Genomic DNA, 17719 nt, shown 5'->3' with positions numbered 1-17719 from the left:
TGTCTTAGGGAAATTTCAAGAATTCAAATCTCTTGTGGAAAATCAGATAGGTAGGGATCAAGGTTGTTGGGTGAATATTTTGTCACCAGCGTACTAATGACAAAATATATGATTCACACAATGCTATGCTGAGAAATTAATCTCTCCTCTCATCAAGTTGAGGTTTCCTATGAAATTTCTCCTCTAATTAATAAGAAATTAAATTTGTGGGTTGGTGTTGGGCATATAACTCTTTTTTTTCAGAGTTTATGTATTCTCCCTTCACCTAGTTACAATTTCTCTACCTCTTCAAATACTTAAAGAAAAGAACTTTTAATCTAATAAACTACACCAAGAGTTACTATTAAGCAGCACAAAGTCTCCTTTAAGGTAACACTAATTCACACTGATCGTTACAAATTAAACAATTAGAAACTTAGCTTAAAGCTCAAAGTCTTCAAGTATAGATTTCTAATCCATTAAACTACAAATAACTACAGCAATACAAAGCTTACCACAAGTTACTTAATTTATCAGCAGATTTCTCAAGTATGCTAAGAGCACAAAGTCTACTTTGCAAGATTTGAGAGCTCTCTAACCACGTAGCAATATCTTAAAGATCAAAGAAGTAAAGATGATATATATTCAATGGACATAGGAACATTAAATTATATAAACGATTTTCTTGATACAACACAAAGTTTGTGATCAACAAAACTGTTTTCTTTATTCGTTTGATAGGATTTTCACCACAAAAAGCCCAAAGTCTTAATTGGGATAAAAAATTTGCGCAGTTTTGCTAAGCATGAAAAAGATAAAATATTTACAAAAGAGGTCCTCCTTGTATAGGAAAAGAAGTTGAGAAAAAGGTGGGCACAGTTGACTTATTCAACTGCACAGTCCCATTTTACTATAACTACTACATAAAGAAAACGTGCAGCTGCACAAAAATTGACAACATCTATCGGTGCAACTGCATGAAGAAAAGCTGCCAAAAGGGTGTACTTCATTCTTGATTCTCTTCTTCATTGGATTTCTGGAAATCTTCGAATTTAGCAAGGATGGCTTTCATCTCTGCTTCATTCGGCATCGAGGTAGAACTTGTGATGACTTGGACGCGGGAAATTGCATCTTGAATCTTCACCTGTTTCTTTTTAACATCCTTCAGCATGGATGCGAGGACTTCAAAACTGACCTTGATTTCTAACAGTTTATCAAATGTATCAAGTGAGAAATCTTGTCCCGCGCATTGAGCCATCAAGGAAAGGAATTCTTGCATGACAACTTCAGCAGTAATGAGATTTTGATCGCCATCATATAAATAGCAAGGGAGATCACCAACTTTGGCAAAAATGAGGTCAACCTCGTCATCACCTTCTTTTTTCTCCCAGTCCAGCTCCGCAATCATTAACTTCATTGTCTCTTTCTTATGAGATAATAAAGATAAGATTTGGATGTACTTCTCCCTTGTGGGAATTACCTTATTCTCAACTAGGACATCTATCCTGAAGTCCTCCATTTTGCTCCACAAGGTATTACTTTTCACAACTTCCTCAATCTCCTGTGATAAAGAGGTTTTGAGTCCTTGCATCTGACTCTGGATCACTTCATAATCTGACAATAGTCCCATTGTTGAGCTCAGAAGATGAGAGCCTTCCGACCTTAGTCGTGATATCCACTCATCCATCACTCGGCCTTTAGCTCCCACCTGTTCAATCTTCTTGAGGGCTTCGGTATCTATTGAGGATCCTATGGGTTCAACCTCTCGAGAAGATTGTGTTACCTTTAGAAGAACGTTGGTCAACTGTTCACACTTCTGCTTCAAGATACTTTTCTCATCCCTCTCCTGATCCAATCTTCTCAACAAGGAATTAAAGGCTGTCTGTGAATCCAATTTCACACTCTCACGTGTTTCTACCCCGAGCTCTACGACCTGCATGGTATAATCTTCAGATCTTATGTTGCCTTTGTTCTTGTTTGACGATGGCACCATAACTTCAGCATATTTTCTCTTAGAAGCCGGGTCTACTACCACCCGAGATACCGTCTTTGGCTTTTTTGTTCCCTTAGGCTTTGGAGGAACCAAAAGTTCAAAGTCAAACTCGTCTGGAGAGATCACCTGTTTTTTCCTTTTAGGGGCCTCTACTTCCATCCAAGGGGGTAGTTCTGGATTGGCTGATGGAGTAGTAGCTCCTTGCTGATTTTGAGTTGAAGCTTCGGGAGCAAGTTGACTGGAGCTTGGAGCAGTTGTGAGTGTTACTGATGGTGCTGATATTGAGGTATCTAGCGGGGCATTTGTTGCTGCTACCTCTTTTGTTATAGATGGGAGATTTGAGGGTGCCGTGAATGTAACTTCAGCACTTACCAATGGAGGAATTGCTGTGGTGGTGGTGGTAGTGACGGGTAAGTCTACTGAAACCTGTTCTGCAAGTGCATCTTCCAAGGTTTCATTAAAATCCATCATTGCGGATTCAAAAGTAGATGAAGGGATATCATCTAAATTAGAGAAGTTGGTTATTGTGAAAAACTGACCAACGGTCTCTGATTGCGTCATGCCCATACTCAGATCTCCATCTTCTCGAAAATCCTCATCCTCTTGGTCAGAGTCTAAGTCAGATTCAATAGAGTGGACGATTACTTGTGAGGTAATCGGGGCATCAACTTCAGTTGGGTGTGATACTTCTTCTGCCTGTATTTCCTCTTGTTGAGGAATTTCACCTTCTTCAATCTCTTTTCCTTTTCCAACTTCACTGGCAGGCGGTTGTTCTGGCTCTTTCGCTACCGCTTCCTGTGATGTGGATGATGATTCACCCTTCTTCGACCCTTTAACTGTAAATTTGATTTTGGGTCCTTTACCTTTCGATTGTACCACAGGAGCTGAGGATAGTGCTTGTGGGTCTGCCCTGCTCTTTGTTCTTGTTTCAGCTGTAGTTGTCTTGCCTAATGGGCCATCACTGTTGTCATCATCTCCTGAACTAGCAGGAAGCTGTTTCATCCTGAGATTCTTTTTCAGCAACCAAGCATTGGTGTTTGCTAAGATAGGAGAGATCCTCTGAGTAATAGATTTGCTTTCTTTCTTCGACAATTGCACAAGTGGAATTGGGGAGTCAACAATCTTCTTCTCATAATAAACAGGGTCCACTATGTCATCTGTGTCTTCCATGGTCATTGGGATCTTAGCTAAATCCAAAATTTTAATTTGTTCCAAAGTAAGACGACTGAAATCCATCCTTCTTATATCCTCCTCATTTTGACAATCTGCCCAAACATCCTCAAACCTATAGACATGAGTATAACTCCTCCCGAGTTTTCTCTTTATGCCACGAAAGTCAAAATTGTTTCGTGCCTTGAATCTTCGCATGGTATTCCATTGCATTTCTTCTTCCATGTTCTTAGCTTTAGGGTTGGTTAGTACTAAGTACCTACCGATTGATTCTGGAAATTTCAGCCCAATCTTATGTGCTTGTGATTGTTTCTCATGCACACTAATCAATTGCCTGCACAACTCCATAAGAATGATCTTGTCTAAAGGGGAACCTTGGTAGAATAAAGGGCTCTCCCGAAAAACATCCGATTCGGATGTAGGTGAATGTAGGAAATTGAAGAAAAACACAACCATAATGAGATACCCTGTTGTAGGTGGCCTCTGACAATCTCTGCTTTTGAAGGCCCTTATCAAACATACATTTCCACACAACAAAGAAAGCATCATTAACTCTCCTATAGTGGCTACCTTGATTCTTGATGGTAAGCTGATCATAATACTCCTAGACGGGCACTACTCTCCTGTCACCCTTGGTAGACAAGCCTGGATATTGCCTCATTGAAGCAGCTGTGTAGACCAGGTACGAGGTCATGTAAAACTTCAGTGTCACCTTGACCTCCTTCAATTGAGCACAAAGCGCATCACTGATCTGCTCTCCCCAATCGATTTTCGCGGCCCTCTTTCTGATTATATTTATGTAATAAGACATCCAGTTTTGAAAATAACGAGTGTCTTTTAACCCCCACTCTGGATAACATGGTGACCATGTCGTTATATTCCTCATTAAAATCGCTCCTGTGGAAGGACTTAGGCCATCATGAGGTGAGGGAACTCCTTGCAGCAGAGAGATAAACAGTATTGATCACCTTTTTGCATTTATCCTCATGTTTCTCATAGTACTCTTGAGCACTCTCTTGAGAAATATCAGCTACTTCTTCAACTGATGAACCTTTGAAGACACTATTGAAGAATACACTGTCTAGGGTCATGATGACATTTTGATCTTCATCTTTTACTTGCCTTGTGTTTGGATCAAAGTGATCAGCTATTGCCAGTACAAATTCAGGATCATGAGCCGCAACAGGGAAAGATGCATACTTATGCAGCTCAGATTTGATTAAACTGGTTAGACGAGCAAGTGCCTTCTGAACCTAGTCAACAAATTCTTGCATATCTACATGACCAATTTTAGTGTCTCTGATTTCTTTGATATTTGAGTCTACTGAACTCTCTGGATACAGATTCAAGTACTTGTCGTACTTGTATTTCATCTTTCTTGATGATGCTTTACTTGGAGAAGATTCCAACTGACCTGAAGAAGACTCGGGCTTGTTGTGAGGAAGCTTTGACATTCATGATGACTGCATTCAACACTGATGATTAGCTATTCATCCTTATCAAAATCAATTTTCTCAAACGGATCGAAAAACGGGACTCAAAACAGGCTTGGGAGTAAAATTGCCAAAAACAGCAGGTCGGGGAAAAAAGTCCGACATATTGCACATCGGACTTTAAAGTCCGATGTGCAAATCCGAGATGGGTCATCAACACATCGGACTTTAAAGTTTGAAGTGTCAATCCAGGGAAGTCAATAACACATCGGACTTTAAAGTCCGATGTGTTGGGGGTGAAAACAAGCACATCGGACTTTAAAGTCCGATGTGCTTACAAAGGGAAAAACAATTGGTTGACATGTCGGGTTTTAAAACCCGACATGTCAACCTATCCTTCTCCGCATATCGGATTTTAAAGTCCGATATGCGAAGGTTATGATCCCGCATATTGGACTTTAAAATCCGATATGCGGAGATCCTTCAATCCAGCTGCATACCGGATTTTAAAGTTCGGTATGCGGCTGGAGAAGGGGGACTTCGAAGGGCAATCGGGTTTTGAAGTTCGATTGTCCTCTGAAACAAGGGAGACAATCGGACTACAAAGTCCGATTGCCTCTTAAAACAAGACTCGAAAAAAAACAAAAAACAAAAGGAAGGACAACAAAAACGCAAACCTAAAAGAGAAACCCGGAAAGACAAAAGAAACACAAACCCTACCTCTTCCGCTTCACTGATGATGGAAAAAAATCCGACAATGGAGCAAGGAAAATCCGAAACACGACGAGCAAAAGCAGAGGAGGGTGCGCGGAGAAGAAGACAAACCACAATGAAGAACAAAAACCTCAAAAATAACTTAAAAAGAAATTAAACAAAACCCTAATTAATCAATTAATGCGTCATTAATTACAACTCGCAGTTGCATGTCGGACTTTAAAGTCCGACATGTATTGCCCAAACAAGCAGTCTGTAGGTCGGACTTTAAAGTCCGAACTGCAGGCAAAGACCACCTGTAGGTTGGACTTTAAAGTCCGAACTGCAGGTTTAGACCAAGATAAACGCACATCGGACTTTAAAGTCCGATGTGCAGTTAGTAAAGAAAAGACCTTGCAGTTTGGACTTTGCAAGTAAAACTGCAAACTTAAGGGAACTAGAAAAACGTTAAAAACAGAAAACAAGAAACAAAATGAACTAACCGACGAAGTCGATTAAGCTCTCCCGGAGACCATAATGTACGAAACGGACCAGTTTCGTAGGGTTGCCTAACGATTTTGGCCATGCTGAAATCGAGGACAACAAAGGTTTTGAAGTTTGACAATGAAGAAGAGAATATTTCCTAAGAATTTGATTCTGTAAAGATGCAGGGATCAAAAGGGAGTTGACTGGCAGTATAACCCTTAGTAGAATAAGGTTGTAGGGATGAAGAATATTTCTATCAAAGTGCCGACTAAGTCTATGATTCATGACTTCGATACACTCAAGCAGTTGTGCTTTATACTTATTAATCAGGTGTCGTCACAAAGTGTTGAAGGGCAAGACTCCAAAAGAAGCCTTCATTGAAGAGAAACTTGATGTTTCTCACTTTTAGGTGTTTGGAGGACCTATTTATATTCATGTGCCATAAGAGATTAGGATCAATTTTGAATGCTCAACTTGAATGGTGTCTTTGTGGGTTGCAATGAGTCTTCCAAGGTTTATGAAATTTATGTTTCATAACAAAGAAAGATTGTAGTGAGCATAGATGTTAAGTATGATAAGCATGCATGGTCCTCTAAGCCTTAGGAGCCTTCCATGGAGGTTGAGGTCAATATACATGCTACTATTTTATGTTTTGATCAGCAAAGTACAATAGGTCTGAATTGCTGATTAACTGGGTTCTAGTAAGGAAGAAGAAACCTCAGCCTTTTCCAAAATAGCCAGGAAGCCTAAATGGCTGGCTCAAACATTGTAGGAGGCACAAGAGCAAGTTGGAGCACTGAAAAATTCTTTTTAGGGCGAATCATCCACCTAAGAAGTTTCCCAATTATTTTTCTCTAATGTCTTCCATCATTGATATTGGGCCTTCAAGTTATAATGAGACTAACACATAGTATGGTGAGATGCCATGGTAGAAAAGTGTAACGCCATTAGTCAAAATGATGTATGGGAGATTGTGCCCAAACCTGAAAGAAAATCAGTGATTCGATACAAAGTAGTTGTACAACATGAAGCATGCATTAAATGGGAGCATAGAGAAATTCAAGGCTAGATTTGTTGCACATAGGTTCTCTTAGAAAGAGGGAGTTGATTATTATGAAACTTTTGCTCTAGTTGCTAGGTATACTTCTATATGAGTTATCGTGTCTCTTCTCATTTTGGTTGGCCCTTATATTAGATGGATGCAAAAGCAATCTTTCTTAATAGCAATATAGAAGAAGAGGTTTACATAAATTAACTTAGAGGATTTCAAGTGCATGTGCTATAAGTTTAGAGTTTCACTTATGGCTTTTGATGTCCACTTTAGATACTTGTGGCTATAGGTTTAGACTTTAGAGTGGTACACCTTCTTTTTGGGATGTCTTCCTAGCTGTTTGCTATTTTGTCCTTCCACGTCTCCATTCAGCATTCACATTAATGGGGACCCATACCTTGAATTGTATCTAGAGATCTATCAATACTCCACTATTGGTGATATCATTCTAATGGGCAATTTTAATGCCCATATTATAAACCTTCAAAGTTCAAACACCTATTCATGACCTTGCACAGGATGAGTTATGTCTTCATGAGTTGAATCTTGAGAAATTTGGTTTATAGAGAGACTTTGCCAGCGAGAGCTCTACAATTATGTCCTATGGGAGACACCACCACCTGTTGGGAGAGTCCCAAAGTCTGCACATTCTTAATGGGCTTCCTCAATTCCTTGACTTTAGTAGATTCTCTTGTTTTCCCCATGGCAATGGTGTGAGCATTATGGACTATGTTGTCCCTAGAAATTCCCTCATGCTCAACATCTATAGCTTTCTTGTTTACAGTCAGCTACCCATCCCCGACCATGCCCTCTTGACATCCATACTCCATTCAAGTTCTCACCATTCATCCCCCTTCTTTCCCACCATGTCTGCTAGCATAAGACATGCCACAATCCACTTTGATGATGACTATACCATTTACTATGCTGCTCGTCTCTCCTTTCTTGTGTCTGAGTTCTACTTCTCTCTTTTCCCTCTGTCAAATCCATGTATGAGTTCTTACGTCAAACCCTTTGGGATGCTGTCCTTGACTTTTATCTGCCACCTTTTCCATTATCAATTTATTTTTCTTGGGTTTTTGTGCATTTCTTTGATGTCTATTATAATTTATTGGGTTAGCACTGCAATCCTTAATCACTTTTCTTATCTCGATGATGGATCATGTAGTGCGATCGAAACAATTGTTGTAAATAAGCATAGAGTTTTTTACCCAAAGTTTTTTACTCATTCTTGTACTGTGAAAACCTCATGTTCATATAAAGATATGTGTGTATTCCTAATTTGTTGCTTCATTACCTAGGTAAATTCCATCTTTATTTGACTAAAGAAATGAAGATACCAAGATGTTGATTGAAATTGCCCTCTTCATTGATCCAATCATTAAACATTATGTTGCAAGTTCATGCTGGATGATTTGATAGGCTGTAAGAGTTTTTTGTTTTTTTGGCAATAGGCTTTAATAGTTACATAAGTATGACCTCAAGAATAATCGCAAAAGTTTCTATTAATTGGCAATAGGTTTTAACAGGTACTTATGATCTTATACAGAATCACTTGCATTCTGGTCGAAATTGTTAATATGGATGGTTTGATAGGCTCAAATAGAATCATAAGTACAGCCTAGAGGATATGCACTTGGGCTTCTAATTACACATTTTACATGATTACTTGGGCTGATAATCTAGTGCAGTGTTTTCTACAATTTCAGCATTTTTTTCAATCTCCTGTTCGGGTAGCTTGAGACTGGATTCCTTCTATCACATCAAATTAGTTGGCATACTTTGCTAGGGGTAAATACGCCCATTTTGCAGCCATGTTCCATGTGTTTGGTGTTGGTTCTTTGGGGTCCTAGATTATAGAGATACTATTTGTGCATCTTACATGCTCCTTTGGCAGCTATACATTTGGCGATAATGATGGTCTATTATTTATGTGCATTGTGATCGAAATTGTTAATATGGATGGTTTGATAGGCTCAAATAGGATCATAAGTACAGCCTAGAGGATATGCACTTGGGTTTCTAATTACACATTTTACATGATTACTTGGGCTGATAATCTAGTGCAGTGTTTTCTACACTTTTAGCATTTTTTTCAATCTCCTGTTCGGGTAGCTTGAGACTGGATTCCTTCTATCACATCAAATTAGTTGGCATACTTTGCTAGGGGTAAATACCCCCATTTTGCAGCCATGTTCCATGTGTTTGGTGTTGGTTCTTTCGGGTCCTAGATTACAGAGATACTGCATCTTATATGCTCCTTTGGCAGCTATACATTTGACGATAATGATGGTCTATTATATATGTGCATTGTGAAATACCTTTCACTTGCTGTGATTGCAAGGTTTTAGCCTTTAGGTGATGAAATTATGGGTTTTTTGATGAAGAATAATTATAATAGAGGATACTTATTTTTTGATGCGTGGCTTGCTAGAATTTGCAGAATCAAATAAGAAGGGTGAAGGATGTGGAGATAGCTATACCTATAGTTTATGGAACAGTATCATTCTGGCTGGGTAAAAAGGCAGATGAGTGAGTGTTTTCTTCTTTGAGATGAATAATTTTCTCATCTTTATTTTAATTTTACACTTCTATAATTTCCTTTTGCCAGTCTGATGGATGCTCCATCTTTTGGAATAAGCATTACACTATACTTTTTTTTGTTGTTTTAAATTTTAAATTGTATGCTTCTGATATTTCCCTTTGCCATGTAATGGATTATCATTAAGAACTTCAAGTTTTCTATGTTTGAAAACATGAATGCTGCAAAGAGAAGTTTCTGTGGGGCCACTTTCTGACAATTTTAAAAAGTTCTGCATTCTTTTTGACAGGTATCACTCCCATAAATGGACCGTATATATTCGTGGAGCAACAAATGAGGATCTTGGGGTCGCAATTAAAAGAGTTGTCTTTCAGTTACACCCAAGCTTTAATAATCCAACTAGGATTATTGAAGCTGCTCCTTTTGAGCTGTCTGAAACTGGGTGGGGTGAATTTGAGATAAGCATGACTATCTACTTCCACAGTGATGTAGCAGAAAAGCAAATAGAGCTGTAAGTTAACTCAGTGTAACTCATGATTGGTGGTCTATACTCTCTTTTTCCTGTCACAACTGTGTTTGTTTTACAAATATCCATTTTCAATTTCTATTTTCATTGATTTACCTTCTCTCATGAGCAGATTTCATCATCTAAAGTTGTACCCTGAGGATGAATCTGGACCACAGTCAACAAAGAAACCAGTAGTCATTGAGTCATATGACGAGATCGTCATCGCACAACCTACAGAATCTTTCTATTTGCGGGCTGGCAATCATCCAGCAATAGTTGTATCTGGAGCATCAACTGGGTTGAGCTTACCACCTCCTTCGGGTTGGTTTATTCCTTTACTTTGATGTAACACAAGGACATTGGATTTCTATTAGTTCTACTGTATATTTAGCTGTCTAGCAAACAGATAAAACATATCGCAGTTCTTAAATTTTAAGATCGTATTATTACATTTTCAAATTATAAAAGGCTCTTCATTTCAGGGATTGCAAATGACAATTTTAGTGAGAAGAAAAGGGGGGATACAAAGGAACATGCTCTAGGTCAATGGTTTTTGAGACATTCTGAAGCTGATGAGCTGGCTCAGTTAACAGCAGCACGTCAGCAGGCAAGCACCCTTCAATTTTTTCTCTGCAATTTCAGTTGCTTGAAAGTTAATTGTTGATGAGGAATTGCCATAAACATTCAATGAATCTTCCATGTTGATGTCACATTGATGTCATCAAGGCATTCAAATTCAATTTTGGGGTTAGTTCATTGTCAGATAAATATGTTACTGATAATTACTCTATTTTAATTTATAATCTAAATTCTAGTAATGATTTGATTGTTCAATTTGCTTGGTTTGTTCTTTTCTGTTTGTTTTCTTGGTGTACATTTTATTTGTTGAAACGGTAGTCATCATTGAGATGTTTAGAGGAAGCTTGTATTCAACTAAATTCACAAAAGAGACAATGCAAGGACAAGGTAAGATCATTTGGATCAACTGGTTCATATCCCCTCTGGGTAATGAAGTTCTTGCCTGAATTTGCAAATCAATAAGTGGGCAAACAAATTTGTATTGTATGCATTTTATCCAGCATTTCATGGTATTATTACTCAGTCTTATGCAGATTGTGAAGATGGAGCAGATTGTTTTCTTACATTGCACAACTCATTGTGTAATGTTATGCTTTGTGAAAAGCCTGATGTGACCCTATTTGTTTGCTTGTGGTATGTGTATGCTTAGCTCCAAAGTATTTATGTGATGTGCATACACATTGGCACTTTCAAGGTAAAGAAGGATATTTCTAAAGGAAGCACTAAAAGGTGCAAATTATTTTGAGAGTCACTTAGGTATAGATTAGTTATGAAAAAGATGTGAAAATGCTACAATTGAAGACAATTATGGCCATCGCTTGATCTCTCACACTCTTTCTACTATAGGGAGTCCCTAGAAGTCAAAAGATAACTCTGCAACAATTTTATCTCCAGTGGGATGTTAAAGTTTTGAGGATTAGATGCGTCTCTTCAAAATAAGGTGTGGATCAGTTTCCCTTTTTCCTGGGGCAGGGGGCAGGGGTGTGGGGCACTATTAAGATGAGATCAATAATGGTGAAATGATCATCATTCCCTATAAATATAACCCAATAGGTCATGAACTCAACATCAGACACCCAAAAATGGAAAGAATTGTAGCGTTTGAGTAACATATGTACTTGTTTGGTCCTTTAGAAAAGGAAAAAAGAGAGATGCATCAGCCCTAAGAATGTGGTAAAGGGAAGAAAACCTTGCAAGCTGTACTATCTATGTTCCCACCAAGCATATTTTATAAAGGGTGGTGGATCCAATTGGTCATAAGGGTCTAAGAGTAAGAGATATAGTTGTTCTGTACATATAACTAGATCTCTGGCCTATTTGGTTACATGCAAAGACTTCATCTTTTTGATGGGAGGGGAAAAATCTTGATTGAAATCATATTCCCTTTGGTGGGAAATTGCAACCTAATACACAACGGATAGATGGGCCTACATAATAAAGGGATGGGGGACTTTTTTCTGGTGCTAATGAGAAAATATTCGACTCAAGGACCATTTTCTTCTGCCATTCATTTGTTTTGATGAATAATATTATTTCTCTTGAATCTCATTTCAATTTAGGGCTGATTATTAACTTGAAGTCGTGAACTATCTTTATTTTAGTTTTCCTGTATTAATTTGATTAAAGAACTTCAAAGCTTTGTTTATTATTGAGCTTTCTAGATAATTCATTACATTTGGGCACAACTAGTTTTCTTGGATAGTGTTTGGAACAGAATTGTTTGCTTTCACAATCTTGCACAAATTATAGTTGGCCTAATGGTGAAGATATGTGTACTCCATAGGGGTCACATGCTTGAATCCAAACAAGGGTAAGGTTTTATACCTCATTGAGTGATAAGGGGTCTCATAGTGGAACTGGTATCCCACTTGTTAGTGACCTAAAAAATTACCTTTACCTTTTTGCCATGCAACAATTTTGGACATTGTCAGGAAGACAAATTTAGTCAAACATAACCATGTATTTCAGCTCTGATATTAACCACTGTTGGTTTTATCTTGTCTTGTACACTCAATTACCCATTGAGCATATCCATGTAATGATAGTTAAAGCACAAACATGGTAAGTGACCCACATGAATGTAAATCAAGCAAGGCACATACGTCTTGCAATTCATAATATATAAACCACAATACGATATCAATCCTTGAATTTTAACATAATTAGGATAATACAAAGATGCATGATGAAATCACCTTTAATCATTAATCAAATCACTAATATAGAAGCATTGAAATACATAAATTAACATCTCATTATCAGTGAAAGTTGTGAAGCTGAATTATATATTTTGGCATCAAAAAGTGATGACCAATGACTACACTACATCCCATAAAAACTCCAATAGAAAATTGCACAACAATGAGAAATGCATGTTTGTGGGCGTTACATTGGGGTCCCACTTTGTCTCAAGCGGGAGGAATGGTCATGCTGGTAGAATTCTTATATTTTATCCCTCTCTCTTTGACCTAGAAAAATACATGCTACAAAAAACCCTTGGCTTATGAAAATCAAAAGAGAGATTTGAGATTACCTTCACCAACCAATATTTGTACAATTTCTTTATTAAATAAAGTGCGCAGACCTTGGTAAAGGGTCTGCATTCTATTATTTGTTCGACCAGAGACCAGATCTCATCTAATTTCTTCTTCAAGGTGTCAAACTCTTTTTCTTTGTCCTTCATCTTATTCTTCTCTATTGCCAACTATTTTTTTTCAACTGCTCATTTTCCTTTTTTAAGTTTGTTATTCTTTCTTCCTTCTTGGAATTCATATTTTTTAGGTGTTCTTTGATAGGGAATTGGTTGTAGGTTTTGTGGCTTGTGCCCTAGATCCCTTTCATGCCAATTGAGCCTTGAGACCTATTGTGACATGATCACACATTGCCCCATTGCAAATGGGGACCCCCTCTTTTTGCTTTTTAGGTTAGGGTTTCATCATCTTAGGGTTTTGTCTCTAGTCTCTAAGCCTCAGAAATGAGTCAAGTTTTGTGAAATTTGGACAAGTCGTCTAAGTCAAAAAAGTGAAGGAATGGCTGAATCAATGTTTTGATGTTGTAGATGGGTTCAGATAGGTTGAAGGAGTAAAATCGCAATTTCTCGAAGTCAATTATGACAACTTCCTACTTTTTAGGAAATTTGCTTTTTTGCTTTTTTTTTTAAAATTTAGAAAGTTTTGTTTTTGTCATTTTGGGACCAATCCGGGAACTTTCTTTTTTGGTCTGCTTTTTAAAAAAAATAGAAAGTTGTTTTTTTAGAGAGTTGCTTTTTTGCTCTTTTTGGGGTTAGGGATGGTTTCGGGATTAGGAGAAGTGTCAAGTCGGAAGAATTCATCCAAGAACAAACCAAGTGTGAAATAGCTGTCAAAATCCAAAGATGTATTCCTGAAAAGCTAGTTGAAGATCTTGAGGAAATGGTTAAGTTTGGAATCAAAATCATGGAATTCCTTTTTCAAATCATGAAGTTCACCTGGAAAGAGGAAAACTTTCAAGTGAAGATCAAGGCATGGTGAAAACTTCTCAACCACATGACAAGTTAGGTAGCATGAAAAGTTCCCTCTGAGCATGCAAAGTCTGCTCTTAGCATGGTAAAAACTTCCTTCATCACAAGCAAAGTCCACCCTTGGCATGATAAAATTTCCTGCCCTAGTGTGAAGGCCGCCCAAGGAGGGGGTGTGAAAAGTGATTAAGTGTTGGCACTTGGAAGGGGAAAAGTTTGAAATCTTGGTTAAGCATGGCAGATTTCCAAAGCACCTAGCAACTTTGCCCTACCTCATGACAAAGTTCCTCAACCTCATGGCAAGTCCGCCCTAGGCAAGGGGTAAAGTTCCTTATGACATCATCAAGTCCGCCCTCCAAGATGAAAGAAATTCTAAAGCAATCGTGACGTTTGCCTAGGGAAGGGTGAAGTTTCGAAGTCAACATCAAGGCCGCCCAAGGTGAGGAAGAGAAGATTTAGCTAAGTGTTTTGGCTTGATAAAATTTCCTATCTAAGTGTGAAGTCCGCCTAAGGAGGTTGGTAATCTTCCTTGTCAACATACAAAGTCCGCCCTACCTCATGAGAAAAGTTCCGTAAGCTATCATGAAGTCCGCCCTTGGTGGACAAGAATAAAGTTTGAATATCAATAAAGCAAAAAGGATTTGTTTAAGGGAAAAGAAAGAATTTGAAAATTTTGGGCAAAATGGAAATGGCTAAAACAAAAAAGCCAGGCACATGAAAGAATTCACCTATGGAGCTTTACACTTGGCTAAGTTGAAAAGAGAATAAAGCAAAAAGAATTGAAAAACAAGGAGAAATTCGCCCAAGTTAAAGAATTTGAAAATTTTGGGCAAAATGGAAATCGATTAAAACAAAAAGCTAAGCACATGTAAGAATTTGCCCAAAGTCATGCTTAGCAAAGTATTGAAAGAAAGGAAAAACAAAACAAAACAATTAAAACAAGAAAAGAATTTGCCTAGCATTAATAAAAACAAAACAAAACAATTAAAACAAGAAAAGAATTTGCCTAGCATTAATAAAAACAATTATAGCAAAGGGTTCGCTCAAGGAAGGCTTCTAGAAGGAAGCAAAGAAAGAGAATTGCCATAAGTTTTAGATGAAAAACCAAAAAAATAGAGGAAGGCTCGATTTGGAGAGCAAAACATGACCGCATACATTGCCAATAAAACTCATTAAAACACAAAAAACAAGGCAAGAAGAGTTCAAACTCCCTATAAACATAGGCTTTGGCAAATCACTATTCACAACTTTCTTCTCAAGCTTGGGATTTCAAACTCTTCCAAGCATCTCTTCAAAAAAAATTTAGGCGAATTTAAGGTGAAATTGCAGGTTCAAACATTTTCAAGGAGGAATTCAGACAGTTGAAGGCAATTTGGAAAATTTTCTTCAAGATTTACAGGTCTAGAAACATTTTTCAAAGCAGAATTTTGAAATTCCAGCTCTTCAAAATTCTTTTGAGTCCGAATTTCTGATTCTCAGACCTGCACATGGTTTTCCTTAACAAATTTTTCAAAATTCATCAGAGAACCACACTGCTTTTTTGTGCTTTTTCAATTTTGAAGGGAAAAAGTTTACAAATCAGACTTAATTTCATGATTTCAAGAGTTTTTCTAAGTCTGATTTCAAATTTCAGAATGTTCTCAAGTCTGATTTTCATTTCTAACTTAATTTCATGATTTCCAAGGTTTTACTAATCTGATTTTCTTTTTTCAGACTTTACTCAGTATGATTTTGAACCTGATTTCAAGAATTCAATCAGAAAATCGGAGTTATCTTTCAAAATTTGTCAAGTAGACATCAAGTTTTTATTTTCTAACTTAGGAATTTTCCATATTTTTCAGATAGTTGATGACAACTCAAGGGGGAATTTCTTGAAAAGTGCAGATGAAGTTTAACAACAAGGGCCCAAAGTTGGATTCCAAGATTCAGACAAAGTGGTAAAAAGTCAGTGATACTGACCTTGGCCATGTTGACGTCGAAGATTTCAAGAAGGTGGTGTACAGGACAGATGATTGTCTCCCTTCACCATTTGCACGTAAGATTATGCAATACGGGATTGTCCAAGCAGCTGGATTTCCTCCAGCAATGCAGTGTTATGAGCTAATGGTAGAATGTGCAAAACATTACAACATTCAGGAAAGACAAGTCGAGGCACCTGATGGAAGAGTGTTGGCCTACCTTGGAGAGGATGCCATCAAAGAAGCACTTGGCATTCCCAACCACCACTCTACCATGTACAAAACTAAGGAGGAAGCCTTAGCCGTCTTTGAAGCTGATCCTATCGCCTGCACTGAGAAACTTAATAAGCAATGGCTTCTTAAACCAAGACCTCTTTATACCAAAGTTCCTAAAAGGCTTTTCCGGACTGACTTCATTGAAGAATATGGAGACCTCGTTCTTTTGCTCAATAGGGTCATGGGAAATCCTCAAGCTGCTTTATACGAGCATTAGATGTATCACTTCATTAATGAAATCACTTCTGGTGTCAAAATGATTAACTGGGCAAGAATAATTAGTAATAACATTGATGAGCAGCTGTAGAGCTTAGAACAAACAATGTCTTTTTACATTAGTTCCTATGTCATCTATGTACTTGCATGGTGTTACAGGTACAAGGGATTGATTTGTAAAGGCATTGTGGGAAACAAAGATGGTCAATTCAAGGCATATGATTGCTATCCGCAATTGCATATGCAGGAGAAATCCCATTTCAAAAGAGTTAACGATGCATTCCTTATGTGCATCACTAGGACACTTCAAGGAGGCACCCATCAGAGATTGACACAAGAAGCAAAGGATTTGATAAGTAGGTTTGGGTCTTGGTATATTCAATTCCCTAGGTTCACATACTTGAGAATCCAAGGATTCACATGATGCCCATATAAACTTCCAAAATTTCCAGCAAACAAAATGGTCCTACTTGAAGTCATTAGGCAACTAGATACATTTGGGAAAATCCAAAGAGCTAAGCATAAAGCAGGAATTCCCTTTCCCCTCTTCATTGGAAGGATGTTGGAGTCATGTTCATCAACCCAAATAGCAGAAAGTGCAGATGTTGAGATGCAGTGGTATCCATTCTCCTTCTATCGGTCAAGTTCTAACTTTGATCCCCATCACCATATTACAAAGGCGAATGAAAGGAAGTACAAGCACAAGGTGGATCTTGAAGATTTCTGGGCCAATGCTGATGATGAATTTGAAGTAACGAAGAGAATGTTGTCCAGGCTACTAGTCAGCATGACTAGTGTTGGGTCTCAAATCAACAGATTGGATGGGTTCTAAGGAAATGCCAACTCCTATGATCAAACCCTCTAATTGACTTGGCCAACTTATAGAGTGAACCTATTTAGTTACTAACTCTCTCACTTTAGGCTCTGCAGGACCTAGGCGGGTATACCTATTCACTGAATGTCTCCAATAAACAGTGCTTTTTATAGCAAATATGTTATCCTATTCTGATATCTCCTGATCTTGGAATGGCATGAGTTCCTTGAATGGAGATATAGCAGACGAGTTCAAGATTGTTATTTTGCTTTGTGTTTCTCAATTACTCCTGTAGCTGTCAAAATAACTAATTATGAAAAGAAATGATGAGTATAACTTGAGATTTTAGCCAGTGCCTTCTTCACTGCATGGGTTACAGAGTCATTACAATTTTCTTCAGGACTTATAGTGCGAATCTGTGAGATAGTTTTTTAACTCATCCCTTATGAACCTGTCAGTTACTATTTCTTTCAAAACCAAATGAATGCTTATATTATGTGCTGATTGAGTGAATTTAACCCTACC

The 17719-nt window shown here is 37.8% G+C and overlaps 1 protein-coding gene across 3 annotated transcripts in view; it reads left to right on the top strand.

The window, feature by feature from the left end:
* Positions 1 to 17719, top strand: part of LOC131075068 (transcription initiation factor TFIID subunit 14b) — a 64231-nt gene that overhangs the window by 12183 nt on the left and 34329 nt on the right. For 2 of the 3 annotated variants that reach the window (XR_009113164.2, XM_058011861.2), the window contains exons 2-5: positions 9240 to 9337; positions 9637 to 9858; positions 9986 to 10176; positions 10338 to 10462. Coding sequence is in view for 2 of the 3 variants with exons in the window: in XM_058011861.2 (XP_057867844.1) it covers positions 9240 to 9337; positions 9637 to 9858; positions 9986 to 10176; positions 10338 to 10462 (636 nt within the window). In the remaining variant the exon portion in view is untranslated. The remainder of the gene's footprint in view (positions 1 to 9239; positions 9338 to 9636; positions 9859 to 9985; positions 10177 to 10337; positions 10463 to 17719) is intronic. The other variant, XM_058011862.2, reaches the window with a different exon arrangement.

The sequence above is a fragment of the Cryptomeria japonica genome, chromosome 3, assembly GCF_030272615.1.
Source record: "Cryptomeria japonica chromosome 3, Sugi_1.0, whole genome shotgun sequence".
NCBI lineage: Eukaryota > Viridiplantae > Streptophyta > Pinopsida > Cupressales > Cupressaceae > Cryptomeria > Cryptomeria japonica.
This window is presented reverse-complemented; position numbering and strand designations above follow the sequence as displayed.